Source organism: Phasianus colchicus, chromosome 27 (genome assembly GCF_987193195.1).
Source record: "Phasianus colchicus chromosome 27, bPhaCol1.hap1.1, whole genome shotgun sequence".
NCBI classification, from domain to species: domain Eukaryota; kingdom Metazoa; phylum Chordata; class Aves; order Galliformes; family Phasianidae; genus Phasianus; species Phasianus colchicus.
The window spans coordinates 4,123,800-4,139,979 of record NC_143462.1 but is presented as its reverse complement, the minus strand read 5'-3'; the positions used below and the strand labels follow the sequence as shown (position 1 = coordinate 4,139,979).

Sequence of the window (16,180 nt, the reverse complement as noted above, 5' to 3'; positions counted from 1 at the left end):
CCTCCCAGCTCATTTTTACCCCGCTGCTGCCTTTTTTTTTTTGGGGGGGGGGGGGCGGGGGGGTTGGTTTGTAGGATTCTGATGCCACCCCGCACAGCCCCACTTTCCCCCCCCCTCCCTTCGGGGGTCCCCGATCGAATCCCCCCATGGCTGCATCGGTTCCCCCCCGGGTTCCTCCATTGGGATCCCGTATGGAGCATCACCCCACGCCCCCCCCCCGGTGTTTATGCCCCCCCCCGCTGACTCAGCTGTCGCAGCCCTCCGGCCATGTGAGGCCGCGCACACATGGGATCGCGGCGCTGTATTTTTAGCAGGCGCTTCTCCAACGCGCAGCGTCGGCGCTGGGGTAAATGGGTAAATGCGGCCCCATTTTTGCCGCGGGGGGCTCCGCTGGGGCGGGGCTGAGACCTCCCCGGGGCAGGTAAGGCTTCTTCAACCCCCCCTCTCCCCCTCCCCCCCAGCCCCCCTTTACAGCCCCCTCTACATAGGGAGGAAGAGGAGGGTGGGAGTGAGGTGATGGGTTCAGCCGAGGACACGGCACCGCTGGAGAGAGGGATGTTCCCCCCCCCACGCCGTCCTGCCTGTCCCCCCCCTTGCTTGTCCCCCCCCCAGGGACCCGCCTGTCCCCATCCGACCCATCCGTGCCATCGATCCCAGCCCCACAACCCGGGCTGTGCGCTGAGGGCTTGGAGCCGCGTGTGTCCCCAATCTGGGGGAGCGCCACCAAAGGGACGAAGCTGGGGGTCACTATTTGGAACTGGGGGGCTGGAGGGGGGGGTCACCGTTGGACCTGCACCTCTTTGTGGCCCTTTTCCCTACGCCAGGACCCCCACCGTCCCACCGCTCGTCCCCCACCCCCACCGGGACCCCCGCGGCGCTATGGGGACGGCGGAGGGACCCACGGAGAGGAGAGGACGCCCCGGCTGCTCCCAGGTGGGTGCTGTGGGGCTGCCAGCTGCCTCCCCCCCCCTCCCCAAACCCCTGTAGCCCATGGGGTCGGGGGGGGTGGGGGGAGCTTTTAATTGCCTCCAGGTATTGCGGGGAGGGGGGGGGGCTGAAGAAGGAGAGATGCGGGGAGGGGGCGGCACGGAACGGGGGGTGGGAAGGAGGGATGCGGGGATGGAGGAGCTGACTGCGGGTTGGGGGTCGCGGTGGTAACGGGGCGCAGCGGGGAGGGTGGGCGGCTGTGGGGCGCGGGGATAAGGGACATCCGCTGCCCCCCCCCACCCTCTCGGTGTCCCTGGGGGGGGGGTGGGACGACAAGGGGCGCCCACAGCGGGTTGGGGGCTGAGAGCCCCCCGGTGGCGATGGGGCGCAATGGAGGAGGTGGGCGGCCGTGGGGGGGTGCGGGGAGACGGGGCGTCCGCAGCTCCTTCTCGGCGTCCGTGGGGATGGAGATGGGGATGGGGAACGTCCTACAAACACCGGGGGGGGGACGAAGGGGGGGGTAAACGTTCCTTCTTGGGGGGGTCCGGAGCCCTAAATCCCGGAAAGCCGCTCGTGTGGGAGTCCGTGTCCTCCGCTGCCCTCCGCTCCGCCGCAGCCTCCGCCGCTCCCCCGGGGCTGACGTTTCTCCTAAGCACCGCCGGGCGCAGATTAACGAAAGCTCTCGCTCGGCCTTCGGGCCGGGGTGGGGGTTGGGGTGGGGGGGTCCTGGTTGGGGGAACGGGGCCGCCCGCTGCTGCCCGCACCCTCCGCTTCCTCACCTGCGGCATAGGGAGGAGGAGGAGGAGGCAGGTAGGGGCGTGCGGGGCTGCGCGCGGGGCCGGGGGAGGAGGAGGAGGAGGATGATGATGATGAAGGCTCGGGGACGAAGGGGGCTTGTGGGAGGGGGAGCGAATTTGGGGTTGCTCTGAGAGGGGCTGCAGCCCTCAGACCATTTCTATGGGGTTTGTGGGTCCACAGGGCGCGGGGTTCGGTCCTTGTGGGGTTGGAGGGGGGGGGTCGGCCAGAGCCGGGGGGGGGGGGGGCGTATGGGAGGAGGGGGGGCTGCTGCTGGGCTCCCTTTGGCTCCAGACCCCCCCTTCCCTGGGTCTCCACGGGATCCCTCCGTGTGCTCACCTCAGTCATGGGGAGGTGAGGGGGGGGGGTCCTCCTTCAGCACCTCCCCCCCCCCCTCTCCCAACAACCGGGGGGTCCTGCTTAGGGCTGAGGGGACCCCAGTGCTGGGATGGGGGTCGTTGCACGGCTGCCTGCATTGGGGGTGCGGGGGGGGGGGGGGTGGACGGACCCCTCTATCAGCCCCGCACCGCCGGCCTCCCTGCTGTGCTGCAGCTGCTGCGCTGTGACGGAGCTGTAGCCACGTTAATTGCAGTGATGTTAATTGTGCTGCTCCTGCCCTGCCGGCACCCCGTGCTGCTTTATGTAATGCAGCGAGGGACGAGCTGCATGCGTGCGTTACATAAATGCAGCAGCACCGCCCGCCCTGTGGGTCCCGGTTGCTCACAGCCCCCCAAAAATTTGGGTCCCCTATGGGGCACCCAAACGGTGCAGCTCTCATTGCTGAGCGTCACCGGTGCAGGGCTGCAGCTGGGGAGCAGTGCAGTGCGCAGCAGGGGGCAGCGGGGCAGGGCTGGGGTGCATTCACACCCCATAGGGGGGGGTGCATGAGGGATGAGCAGCTCCTGCACCATTGCAGTGCTGGGTCTGCACGTCTACAAAATGCAGGCTGCACCACTCGGTGCGTTGTGGTGCTCCTTGCAGTGCTGCAGGGTTTGCAGTTCACAGGCTGCAACACGAGGGCTGCACTGCTCAGTGCATTGCAGTTCTCCTTGCACTGCTGCAGGCTTTGCACCTTGCAGGTCTTGCATTGCTCCTTGCAGTTCACAGTCTGCAACATGAGGGCTGCACTGCTCAGTGCATTGCAGTTCTCCTTGCACTGCTGCAGGGTTTGCATCTCATGGGCACTGCCTTGCTCCTTGCAGTGCTGCAGGGGTTGCACCTTGCAGGTCTTGCACTGCTCCTTGCAGTTCACAGGCTGCAACATGAGGGCTGCTGCAGTTCTCCTTGCACTGCTGCAGGGTTTGCAGCTCACGGGCACTGCATTGCTCCTTGCACTGCTGCAGGCTTTGCACCTTGCAGGTTTTGCACCGCTCCTTGCACTGCTGCAGGGTTTGCAGCTCACAGGCACTGCACCGCTCCCTGCACTGCTGCAGGCTTTGCACCTTGCAGGTCTTGCACCGCTCTCTGCACTGCTGCAGGCTTTGCACCTTGCAGGTCTTGCACCGCTCCCTGCACTGCTGCAGGCTTTGCACCCCACGGGCTGCAATGTGGGGGCCGAGCGCCTCCTGCCCCACTCATCTCGCTGCAGCGCTGCAGGATTTGCACCCCCCGCTCCGCACGCCGGGACGAATCCCCGCTGCACCCCGCAGCCCCGCCCGGCACCCCGGCTCCTCCCGGCCCCGCAGCGCTGCGGCACGGCGCCCATCTCCTCCCGTCGCATTTCTCCCAGCCCGGTTCCGCCCGCAGCGGGGCGGACGGCGTCGGGCTTTGGAACAAAGGGCCCTTTTTGTGCATTTGGGGCAGGGCGCAGCTGCGGGGCTGGGTGGCACCGTTGGCTGCGGCCCCGCGGTCGCTGTGGCATCGCGGGCAGCGCGGCGCTTTCGGCCCAGCAAGCGAAGCCGGGCGGGGGGGAAACGCCGTGGGACGGCGCGGATCCCAATGGGGCAGCGATCGGAGAAGAACGTCCCCAGGGCAGCCTGGGGGGCTTTCCGCCTCCTGCAGATCCCGGAACCCGACCCGTTCCGTCTGTGGGTTTAGGGGATGAGCTGCGACCCCGCCGAGCTGATCCTGCGTGCCGATCCCCGATGGGAAACCGCTGCGCTGCGCCACCGAGCGAGCGATGCGCGGCGCGTCCTGTTGTAGGGTGAATGGGGACGGAGCCCCGTAGGACCGCGTGGTGAGCTCGTGGGGTGGCTATGGGACATGGCGTGGTGGCACTGTGGTGTAGGATGGGGGCTCAGGGTGCTGCCTGTAGGGTGAATGGAGATGGAACCCTACAGGACCCCATGGTGAGCTCATAGGGTGGCTATGGGACATGGCATGGTGGCACTGTGGTATAGGATGGGGGCTCAGGGTGATGGTTGTAGGGTGAGTGGGGATGGAACCCCATAGGACCCCGTGGTGAGCTCGTGGGGTGGCTATGGGACATGGCATGGTGGCACTGTGGTATAGGATGGGGGCTCAGGGTGATGGTTGTAGGGTGAGTGGGGATGGAACCCCATAGGACCCCGTGGTGAGCTCGTGGGGTGGTTATGGGACATGGCATGGTGGCACTGTGGTGTAGGACGGGGGCTCAGGGTGATGGTTGTAGGGTGAGTGGGGACAGAAACCCATAGGACCCTGCAGTGAGGTCAGGGGGTGTCTATGGGACATGGCGTGGTGGCACTGTGGTGTAGGATGGGGGCTCAGGGTGCTGCCTGTAGGGTGAGTGGGGATGGAACCCCATAGGACCCCGTGGTGAGCTCGTGGGGTGGCTATGGGACATGGCGTGGTGGCACTGTGGTGTAGGATGAGGACTCAGGGTGATGGTTGTAGGGTGAGTGGGGATGGAACCCCATAGGACCCCGTGGTGAGCTCATAGGGTGGCTATGGGACATGGCATGGTGGCTTTGTGGTGGTCATGATGTAGGATGGGGACTCAGGGTGATGATTGTAGGGTGAATGGGGATGGAACCCCATTAGGACCCCGTGGTGAGCTCGTGGGGTGGCTATGGGACATGGCATGGTGGCACTGTGGTGTGGGATGGGGGCTCAGGGTGATGGTTGTAGGGTGAGTGAGGATGGAGCCCCGTAGGACCGCATGGTGAGCTCAGGGGGTGGCTATGGGGTGGCTTTGGGTGACCATGGGGTGGCTATGGGGACATGGCACGGTGGCATTGTGATGGTTGTGGTGTCGGATGGCGACTCAGGGTGATGGTTGTAGGGTGAGTGGGGCTGGAGCCCTACTGGACCCCTGGTGAGCTCTTGGGGTGGCCATGGGTGGCTATGGGGTGGCCATGGGGCCACGGCGCAGTGGCTTTGTGGCAGTTGTGGTATAGGATGGGGGCTCAGGGCGATGCTTGTAGGGTGAATAGGGATGAAGGGGAGCTCATGGGGTGGCCATGGGGACGTCGTACGACGGCTTTGTGGTGTAGGGTGTTGACTTGGGGTGCTGCTTGTAGGGTGAGGAGGGATGAAGGCAGCATCATGAGCTCAAGGGGCGGTTATGGGGCGGTTATGGGGCGGGTATGGGGTGGTTATGGGGTGGTTATGGGGTGGTTATGGGGCCGTGGCACGGCAGCTCTGTGGCACTCATGGCTCGCAGTGCTGCAGGCAGCGGTGTGGGATGGGGACTTTGCTGCTGGCTGTGATGGGATGTGATGGGAACATTGGGGCAGCTGTGAATGGGTGGGTTGGGGGTCCTCGCGTCGGGGGGGGAGCCGGGGGGGGGCGGGATGGGGGGCAGGAGGTGGTGGTCCCTCTGTGCAGACGGGGCGGCACTGCTGGCAGCGATGCACGGCTGTGTGATCCCCGTGTGTGTGTGGCCCCGGGTCCCAGCTAAGCACAAAATCCCCCCCGGGCATTTTCCTATCGGAGGGGGGGCCATGGGAGCCGGGATCACCCCCCCCCCAAACTTGGCAGGGAAGCAGCACCCAGCCCTGGCTGCAGGCAAATACCTGCATGGGGCACGGCCTCCCCACGCTGGGTGCCGCTGGGTGGGCAAAGGGCCAGCTGGGTGCGTGGGGGGGCGGGGGGGGGGGGGAAGGCGGGGGGACACCCACTCTGTGTGCCGTGCCCCCCCCCCCCCTCCAGGATCATGCCAACGAGGAGCCGGCACCTTTAACCTCCCCCCCCCTCCTCCCCCCTTGCCACGCTGCTGCGTGAGGATGGAGCTGGGAAGCCCCGTGCCTCAGTTTTTACCTTGGGAGGGGGTAGGGCTGAGCGGGGTGGGGGGAGGGGGGGGTACATCCCGCTGACCCCCCCCCATCTCTGCCCCCATAGGATCGGAGCAGCACGTGAGCACATGGCCAACGAAACGGGGATGGAGGAAACCGCGCCGCGCTGGAGGAGAGCAGCGCACGGCGCCCGCGGGGCGATGGAGAGCAATGGGGTCGTGGGGGCGGTCCCACCCCACAGCGCGACCCCCGAGTCGCCCCTCCACGGCTACCAGGAGCCCGGCAAGCTGAGCCACAAGTGCTGCCCGTGGAGCTGCTCCGAAGGATGCTCGGAACCGGCCGGCATCCACACGGGCTGCCCCTTCCTGCCGGCCCCGCAGTGCGCACGGGACGCGCCGTGCCACCCCAAGGACACCCGGCTGCTGCCGCCCCTCCCCAAAAACGGGCAGCCCAAAGGCTGGGCTGAGCCCCCCAAGGAGCGGCCGCGTTGGGCAGAGGCCGTGCTGGGCCCCCTGGCCCTCTACAGCCACGGGTACCACCGCTACCCCGTGCCCTTCCCCGTGGAGAGCAAACCCCACAGCGGCACGGATGGAGACCCCAAAACCTTCCGCCACTGCCCCTTCCTCCTGTCCTCAGCGCTGCCCGCGGAGCCCCGATTTGGGGGCACGGAGGGCGTGACGGGCAGCGATTGGCACCTGGGATCCTACGTGCCAACGTGGGGGCAGCCCCTCTACTTGGGGGTCCCACCGAGGGGAAAAGCGGCCCCCACGCCGTTCAGTGACTGCTCTGGATCGGGGAATAGGGTAAGGGTCGTCCTCTGGGTACCCCGTTGTGTGGGGTGGGGGTCTGTGGGGAGGGGGGGGCAGTGGGGATGGGGATCCATGGGGATTTGGGGTCAGTGGGGATGGGGATCCATGGGAATATGGGGATCCATGGGAATTTGGGGTCAGTGGGGATGGGGATCCATGGGGATTTGGGGTCCATGGGGATGGGGGTCCATGGGGATTTGGGGTCAGTGGGGATGGAGGTCCATGGGGATTTGGGATTAGTGGGGATGGGGATCCATGGGGATTTGGGATTCGTGGGGATGGGGGTCCATGGGGATTTGGGATTAGTGGGGATGGGGGTCCATGGGAATTTGGGGTCCATGGGGATGGAGGTCCATGGGGATTTGGGGTTCATGGGGATGGGGGTCCATGGGGATTTGGGATTTGTGGGGATGGGGGTCCATGGGGATTTGGCATCAGTGGGGATGGGGATCCACGGGGATTTATGGTTCATGGGAATGGGGTTCCATGGGGATTTGGGATTCATGGGAATGGGGATCCATGGGGATTTGGGGTTCATGGGAATGGGGGTCCATGGGGATCCTTGGGGATTTGGGGTTCATGGGAATGGGGGTCCATGGGGATCCTTGGGGATTTGGGGTTCATGGGAATGGGGGTCCATGGGGATTTGGGGTCAGTGGGGATGGGGATCCATGGGGATGGGAATCCATGGGGGTTTGGGGTCCATGAGGATTTGGGGGTGGATGGAGTCAATGGGGATGGAGGTCCATGGGAACAGGGTCCGTGAGGATGGGCTCCATGGGGATTTGGGTACCAGCGGGGGTCATTCAGCATCAGAGATCCCAGAACTCCCCCCATGCAAAAGGGCGATGGCCCAGAGGTGCAGCCCCCCAAGTAATGGGGCGATGATCCCCAGCCCCACAGGGTGCTCTCCGTGCCGGGGGGGGCGTGACGCAGACGTGGGGCTGAGTCACGGAGGCAGAGCTGTGGGTGCGCCCCATTCCTTTCCCATGCGGCTGTGGGGCGGGGGGTGGGTGGGGGTGCATCGAGGGGCAGAGATGTGAGAAAACCCCACTGCCTAAAGGGATCCCCCCCCTTGATATGGACCCCCAGGAGGGGATGGCCATGGATTACCCCCGTGATATGGGTTGGGGACCCCCAGTTGGGGTTGATGCCGCACTGACACCCCCCCGCGCCCCCTCCCCTTCCCGCAGGACTTTTACCCCCGGAAGGATCCCACCTCGCAGCCCCAGGACTCGGCGCCGCCGCAGCTGCTGGAGGGGCGGAACGGAGACGGGGAGGGGGCACCGCCGGGACCCCCGTGGAGGGACGGCAGAGCGGTGCCCCCTCCCCACGCCCTCACTCCCCCCCCCAACGCCGCCCCGCATCCCGGCGCGGTGCGGAGCTGCGGGGCTCCTTGGGTGGGCGCACAGCCCCGCAGCGCCCACCGCCCCGCACCCGGAGAGGAGCGGCCGATGGGAGGGGGGGGTCCCGACCCCACTACGGCCGGGCGCTGCCCCGCAGCCCTTCCGTGCCCGGTGGGGGGATGCGGGGCGATGGGACCCTTCGACACGGCGGGGTCGGACGGTGAGACCCCAGCGGGGGGGCGCGGGGGCGTCCAGAAGCTGAAGAAGACGTGGCTGACGCGGCACTCGGAGCAGTCGGGGCCGCGCTGCAGGGCGGCACGGAGGGACGGAACCGAGGAGGGCTTCAAACGTGCGGGCAAACGTCCGAGCGGCCACCAGGACGGGAGCGGGGCCGGCGCCGCCAAACGGGGCTTCAACGGAACCGGGCGGCCCGGCGGCATCGGGACGGAGCGGGGACAGGGAGGTAAAGGGGGAAAAGGGGGCACGGCCGCGTCCCCGGACCCGCGGTCCCCTCCTGTGTCCGCCTCGCCATCACAGCACCGCGCCCGCCCCCCCCCGGTTTGGTGCCCACCCCCAGCCCTACTTTCCAGCCCCACTTTCTGACCCACTTTCCCGACCCCGCTGCAGCGCCCAGCCCCACGCGCGGCCCCCAAACCCCCTCCTTTCCTTTCCACCCCAGCACCCCATAGCCGTGCTGCGGGACCACGAACCCCTCCCGTCCCCTCCGGCACCCCCACAGCAGGGGTCTGTGTCCCCAAACCTCCTTTCCCCCCCCAGTTCCTCCACAGCCCCAAACTCCCCCAATACCCCCATAGCGGGGGTCCGTACGCCAAGCCCCCCCTCCCACCTCCCCCCCAGCCCCCCCGGAGCCGTGCTGCCTGCAGAGCGTCCCCTGCACCGCCCTCCCCGAGAGCATCCCGCGGTGCTGTGCCTGCGCTGCCCGCGGCGCCGGGGGCGAGGATGAGGACGGGGACCCCCCCGAGAGCGCCTGCAGGATGCTGCACTTCCGCAGGTAAGGCGGGGGGGGGGGGGGGGTCCCGGGACCCTTTTGGGGACGCACACGGGGCGTCCCCCCCCTCCCCATAACCCGCAGTTATCCCCCAGGTTGGCCTTCGGTGACGGCGGGACGCTGAGCGTGGATGGTTTCTGCACCGTGGATGAGGCAGATGGAGAGATTTGGGGGGCGGGGGGGGGCACAGAAGGACGGAGCGTCTGTACGGCCAAATATCTCCTGTCGGTGCTGGGGGGGCCCTTCTGCACCGCCGTCCTCAAGGACAGGGACGCGTGGCCCGGAGCCCACGGGGGTAAGTGGGTGATGGGGGGGTCCGGGGGGGGTATTTGTGGTCGGGGGGAGGGCTGAGCGCCGTGTTGCCGTAGGGGTGACGGCGTGGAGGTGCCGCGAAGGGCCCCCCCGGCTCTGCGATTTGTGCCACCGCCGCTTCTTCAATCGCCACTGGAGCTGCGCCCGGTGCGGCTTCCAGCTGTGCGCTGAGTGCCGGCGCGGCCGCGGGGAGGAGGACGGGCACGGTAAGGAGGGGGGGGGGGAAAAGAGGGGGTTGGCATCCGAGGCGACCGCGCGGGACATCGGGGGGTGGCACTGGGGGGGTTGAGGGGGGGGTACACGGGATGGGGACGTGGTTTTGTAGGGGATCCGGCGCCGCAGTGCATCCCCGGGCAGCAGCACAGCGCCGCGACCCTCATCCCCACGCAGCTCATCCCCTCCCGCGGTGAGTGAGAGCGGACCCCCACCCCACCGACCCCCATCTCATGGACCCCCATCCCACGGACCCCCAACCCCACGGACCCGCATCCCACAGACCCCCACCTCACGGACCCCCATCTCACAGCCCCCAGTCCCACAGACGCTCAGTCCTGGACCCCCATCCCGTGGACCCCCATCCACGGACCCCCACCCAACGGACCCCCATCTCACATCCCCCCAGTCCCACAGACGCTCAGTCCTGGAGCCCCACCCCACGGACCCCCATCTCACGGACCCCCACCCCACGGACCCCCATCCACGGACCCCCACCCAACGGACCCCCATCTCACATCCCCCAGTCCCACAGACGCTCAGTCCTGGACCCCCATCCCGTGGACCCCCATCCACGGACCCCCACCCAACGGACCCCCATCTCACATCCCCCCAGTCCCACAGACGCTCAGTCCTGGAGCCCCACCCCACGGACCCCCATCTCACGGACCCCCACCCCACGGACCCCCATCCACGGACCCCCACCCAACGGACCCCCATCTCACATCCCCCAGTCCCACAGACGCTCAGTCCTGGACCCCCATCCCGTGGACCCCCATCCACGGACCCCCACCCAACGGACCCCCATCTCACATCCCCCCAGTCCCACAGACGCTCAGTCCTGGAGCCCCACCCCACGGACCCCCATCTCACGGACCCCCACCCCACGGACCCCCATCCACGGACCCCCACCCAACGGACCCCCATCTCACATCCCCCCAGTCCCACAGACGCTCAGTCCTGGAGCCCCACCCCACGGACCCCCATCTCATGGACCCCCACCCCACGGACCCCCATCCCACGGACCCCCCACCCCACGGACCCCCATCTCACAGCCCCCAGTCCCACAGACGCTCAGTCCTGGACCCCCATCCCACGGACCCCCATCCCACGGACCCCCATCTCACATCCCCCCAGTCCCACAGATGCTCAGTCCTGGAGCCCCACCCCACGGACCCCCATCTCATGGACCCCCCTCCCACAGACCCCCAACCCACAGAACCCCTTCTCATGGACCCCCATCCCGTGGACCCCCCACCCATGGACCCCCCCTCTCATGGACCCCCATCCCACAACCCCGACCTCTCCATCCCACAGCCCCCCCCCCAATGGACCCGCATCCCCTGGGTGCTGACACCACCCCTATGCACCCCCATCCCCACAGACCCCTCCCCCCACCCCCCAGAAGCCCCCATCCTCCCATGCTGACCCCCCCGCCCCCCCCCCGCAGCGCTGTCTCAGCTCTGGCAGCAGCTGCACGAGGTGTGCAGCAAATTCAGCATCGCGTCGCGTTGTCCCTGCGGGGATGGGGGCACCGAGGGGACCGCAGAGCCCCAGGTAAGAGAGACCCCCCCCCAAATTTGAGGTCGGTGCGCAATGCCCTCAATCCCTGCGGGTAGAGCAGAGCGCGGTGCTGCCGTTCAGCCGATTGGGGTTTTTTAGGAGAAGATGGAGGGCGCGGACCCCCCCGACCCCCCCGACCCCAACAGAGAGCTCAGCTCAGCCGCACCCATCGAAGCCGGTAGGGATGAATGGCTGCGGGGCGGGGGGGGGGGGATGCTGGGGGCTGCGTTATGGGGTGAGAGCAAACGCTGACCCCGTCCCCGTTTTTCGGAGCAGAGCGCCGTGAGGGGGGGTCCCCGGTGCCGCCCCCCCGCCCCCCCAGGGGCGCCGTGCAAACGGCCACGCTGTGCGACCTTTTGGCTTCCACCGCCGTCAGGCTGTGCCCGGGGCACCCAGGGGTGCGCATGGCCTTCGCCCCCGTCGCCTCCGCGCTGCACAGCGTGAGTGCTGCCAAGGTGTGGGGTAACGGGGGGGGGGGCGGGGATCCGGGGGGGGGGGCGTGGGGTGACGCTCGGTGTGCCCCCCCACCTCCCCAGGACAACCGGCTGACCGCCATCCTGGACAGCATCATCGCCCGCGTGGTGGAGAGGAAGATCCAGGAGAGGCACGGGGGAACCCCCAGACCCTCCCCCCTCCCGGGACCCCCACCTCACACCGCGTCCTCACCCCGGGGGGGCTGCTTTGGCTGCAGGACCCCCCCCACGCCACCAGCTATGCGCTGTTCCAGCAGCACTGGCGGCAGGGCCAGGTGAGACCCCCCCCCCATAACGCACAGCCCCCGCCCCCAATGGCAAAACTCACGCATTGAGACCCCCCCCCTCACTTCCTCCCCCCTCCCGCAGCCCGTGTTGGTGTCGGGGCTGCAGCAGCGGTTGGACGGGGGGCTGTGGGGGCCCGAATCCTTCCGCCCCCCCGGTGGGGGTCAGCAGGAGGTGGAGGTGACGGAGCTGCGGGCGCAGAAACGCGTCAGGATGGGCAGCAGGAGATTCTGGGATGGATTCATCGCCAGCGCGGGTGGGAGCCGGGATCCTAAAGGAGGGGGGGGATGGGGGGCAGCATAGGGAGGAGGGGGGTCCCAATCCCACGTGCCTTCCTGGGAGGGGTCCCATGGGGGGGTCCCAACTTTATGTGCCATCCCAAAGGGGTCCCACGGAGGGTCCCAACCTCATGTGCCATTCTGGGGGGGTCCCATGGGGGGGTCACAACCCCATGTGCCATCCCAAAGGGGTCCCATGATGGGGTTCCCAATCCCATGTGCAATCTGGGGGGGGTCCCATGGGGGGGGTTCCCATTGGAGGGTCCCAATCCCATGTACCATTCTGGGGGGGGTTCCATGGGGAGGGTCCCAATCTTATGTGCCATCCCAAAGGGGTCCCACAGAGGGTCCCATCCTCATGTACCATCCTGGGGGGGGAGCCCATGGGGGGGCCCCAACCTCATGTGCCATTCTGGGGGGGTCCCATGGGGGGATCCCAACCCCATGTGCAATCTGGGGGGGGTCCCAACCCCATGTGCCATTCTGGGAGGATCCCATGATGGAGTTCCCATCCTCATGTGCCATCCTGGGGGGGGGTCTCATGGGGGGGTCCCAACCTCATGTGCAATCTGGGGGGTCCATGGAGGGGTCCCAACCCCATTTGCCATCCCAAAGGGGTCCCATGGGGGGGTCCCAACCCCATGTGCAATCTGAGGGGAGAGGGGGCACGGAGGGCTGCAATGCAAGGCTGCAAAAGAGCTTTGCGCATTCGCAATTCGCAAACCTGTTGCTGCAGGCCGGGGCGGGCGGTGCAGAAATGCCACCCCCGTGGCTGTGACACCACATCCCCCCCCCCGCCTCTCCCCCCCCCTTCACCCCAGCCTGCCCCACGCTGCATCCCGGCGCTGCAGAACTGCTGAAGCTGGAGTGCAGCTTTGGGGACGCGCAGCCGTGCCGGTAGGTGATGCATTCCGCACAGCACAACCTCACCAACGCCAGCATTGCAACGCAGCACGCGTGGCGCAGCGGCGCAGATCCCAATGCGGGTCCCTCAGCGACCCCCCCCCCCCCCCACCAAATGTCACCCACGTTTGTCCCACAGCGCCACCAACCCGAGCTGCGCTTTGCCCTTACCGGAGTACTGCGCTCCGCACGGCCGCCTCAACCTCACCTCCCATCTGCACGGCCGGCAGGGCTGCCGATGGCTGCAGCCCCGCATCTGTGCATCGTACGGTGAGCGCCGCAGCTGCGGGGGGGGGGTCCCCAACCCCACCCCCGTAATCAACCCGCCCCCCCACCCATTCCTTTGTAGGAATTCCCCCTCAGGATGACGCCGTGGGCACCAAAACGCTCAGCGTGGAGGCCGTCGACTCCATCAGCGTGGCGCTGCATGCAGCACCAGGCGGTACGGATACGGATTGAGGGGGTGAGGGGGGGGGCCCCGCTTTGTGCCCCCACCCCCTGAACGCCCCCCAACGCATCCTGCAGCCCCGCTGCAGCGTGACACAGAGGACGTGGCCGAGGAGCTGACGGAGAGGCTGCGGGCTGCAGGCTGCCGTCCTGCGGCTCTATGGCACGTCTTCCGCCCCGAGGATGCAGCCTGCATTCGGGATTTCTTGCACGGGGCCGCAGGAGGCGCAGCGCCGCAGCCGCCCGCTCCTTACCTGCACGCAGAGCTGCGGCGGCGGCTGCGGGAGGAGCGTGGGGTGAGCTGCCACGCGCTGCTGCAGTGCGTGGGGGATGCGGTGCTGCTCCCTGCCGGAGCACCGTACCAGGTATGGGGGGGTGGGCTACGATGGGTTGTGTGTGTGTGTGTTGGGGGGGGGGGGGGTCACCTTGGGGAAACTGAGGCACGACCCCGAGTGCTGCTTGCAGGTGCGGAGCCTCGCAGCCACCATCAGCATGCAGCAGAGCTTTCTGTCCCCGGAGAGCGCAGCCCGCATTGGGGACGGCGCCGCCGCCGCCCGTGGGGAGATGCAATGGCTGCAGGGCCAGGTGTGCGGCACTGGGGGGGGGGAGTGGGGATGAGGGGGGGGCGCACGGCTTGCTGCTGACCCCACGGGTGTCGTTGCAGGTGGACGGAATGGTGGTGGCTGCGGTGCGGCAGGCCGTGGCGGTGCTGCGGGGCTGCAAGTGATGGAGCCGGGGGTCGCCGCCTGCAACGCTGCTGCGGCTCCTCCTCGCCTGCAATAAAGCGTGGCAGCGCTGCAGCTCCCGCCTGCGTGCAGTGATTGGGGGCTGCGGGGATGGGGGGCGTGCAACGCTGCATGGGGGGCTGCACGGGGGGCAACGGGGGGAAGCGGGATGGAGCGTGCACAGAAGTTGAGCAGCATGCGGTGCGCTGTGCATCACCTGCAGCGCGGGCTGTGCATCACCTGCATGCGTGCCGTGCGTTGCGTCGGACGGGCGGGGGGGGGGTGACGCGCTGCACGCAGCGCCCCGTGCGCGTGAGTTACAGCCCCGCCGCGGCCACCGTGCGATCGGAGCCGTGCGGTGCGCGCCGTGCAATTAGAGCCGTGCCCCGGGTTTAATTAGAGCCGCGCAACGCGCACCGCGCTGCCTGTCCCTTTAAGAGCAAGCCCCGCCCCTCAGCCGCGCCGCGGAGCGGCGGAGAAGGCAGCCAATAGGAAGCGGGCTGACGCGGCGAGGCAGCCAATGGGCGGCAGGGGGGGCGGGGCGTGGATGAGCCGGGCCGCGGTGAGTCGGGGGGCGCATGCGCGCGGGGCGCGGGGTCCGCGGGCGTCGTGCGGGCAGCGCTGGGACCCCGCACCGCGCAGCATGCACCGCACCCTGAGCCCCCCCCTGCTGCACCCTGCGGTGCCCTGAGCCCTTCTCTGCTGCATCCCGCAAAGCCCAGCCGCTCCCCCAATGCACCGTGCAATTGCTCAGCGATTCCCCTGCAGCGCCCGGCGCTCCCGCTGCACCCTGCAGCCCAAACCCTGCCCTCCCGCACCCTGCGGCTCCCTTAACCCACCCCCGTAGCGCCCTGCAACCCCTGCGTCCCACCCGTGTTGCACCCCGCACCCCCTGCATCCCGATCCTATTGCACCCCGCACCCCCTGCATCCCGATCCTATTGCACCCCACAACCCCTTCGTCCCGATCCTATTGCACCCCGCACCCCCTGCATCCCGATCCTATTGCACCCCGCACCCCCTGCATCCCGATCCTATTGCACCCTGCAACCCCTGTGTCCCACCCGTGCTGCACCCCGCACCCCCTGCATCCCGTTCCCGTTGCACTCTGCACCCCAAGCCCACCCCTGCAGTCCCTGCATCCCACCCGCCTCGCACCCTGCAGCCCCCTTAGCCCACCCCCATCGCGCCCCGCAGCCCAGCCCAGTCGCCCCCTGCACCCCGCGCCCTGCCCTGCAGCACCCTGCAGCCCAGCAGCCCCCCATGCCCGCCGCAGCCCTGCTCTCCCTTCCCCCATAGCGCCCTGCAATCCAGCTCGCCCTTCCCCCACGGCGCCCTGCAGCCCGGCAGCCCCCCCTGCCCCCCCCCGTCCCGCAGACCCTTTCCCCTCTGCGCCCCACACTCAGACCAGCCCTTCCCCTACAGCGCCCTGCAGTCCAGCATCCCTTGGCCCCCTGCCCCCACGGCCCCCTTCCCATCCTACAGCCCCCCCGGATCCCCTCAGCTCCTCTTCGCCCCCCCCCAGTCCAGCAGACCGTTTCCCCCCAGCATCCCCCAGTCCAGCCGACCCCTCCCTCCCAGCAAACCCCCCCCCTGCGCCCCACAGTCCAGCAAACCCCTCCCCATTTTCCCCTTCCCGTGCACCCCCCAGTCCAGCCACCCCCTCCCGTACCGCCCCTCCCCCCCCTCCCCAAATCCAGCCAGCTGTTCCCCTGCAGCCCCCCCCGCACCCCGCAATCCAGCAAACCCTTCCCCTCCCTCCCTCCTTCGGGCCTCCCCCAATCCGGCCAACCCTTCCCCTACCGCACCCCCCCCTCCATCCCCAAACCCACCGACCCCTTCCCCTTCTATTTCTCCTCCTACACCCCCCAGTCCAGCCAGCCCTTCCCCTCCCACCCCCCCCCGTGCACCCCCCAATCCGGCAGCCCCTTCCCCTACTGCT

At 68.3% G+C, this 16,180-nt stretch overlaps 1 protein-coding gene across 1 annotated transcript; it reads left to right on the top strand.

Moving 5' to 3' along the window:
- The first annotated feature begins 3,655 nt into the window (after nucleotides 1–3,655).
- Nucleotides 3,656–14,351, top strand: HR (HR lysine demethylase and nuclear receptor corepressor). Its single transcript, XM_090125600.1, is given in 19 exon segments — nucleotides 3,656–3,898; nucleotides 5,983–6,679; nucleotides 7,879–8,494; nucleotides 8,890–9,043; nucleotides 9,136–9,335; nucleotides 9,409–9,558; nucleotides 9,678–9,758; nucleotides 11,016–11,122; nucleotides 11,228–11,306; nucleotides 11,405–11,568; nucleotides 11,665–11,752; nucleotides 11,755–11,876; nucleotides 11,971–12,142; nucleotides 12,986–13,061; nucleotides 13,207–13,337; nucleotides 13,417–13,509; nucleotides 13,593–13,879; nucleotides 13,980–14,099; nucleotides 14,179–14,351. Coding segments are annotated over 19 exon segments (3,429 nt in total). The 5' UTR covers nucleotides 3,656–3,869; the 3' UTR covers nucleotides 14,242–14,351.
- Nucleotides 14,352–16,180: the final 1,829 nt, after the last annotated feature.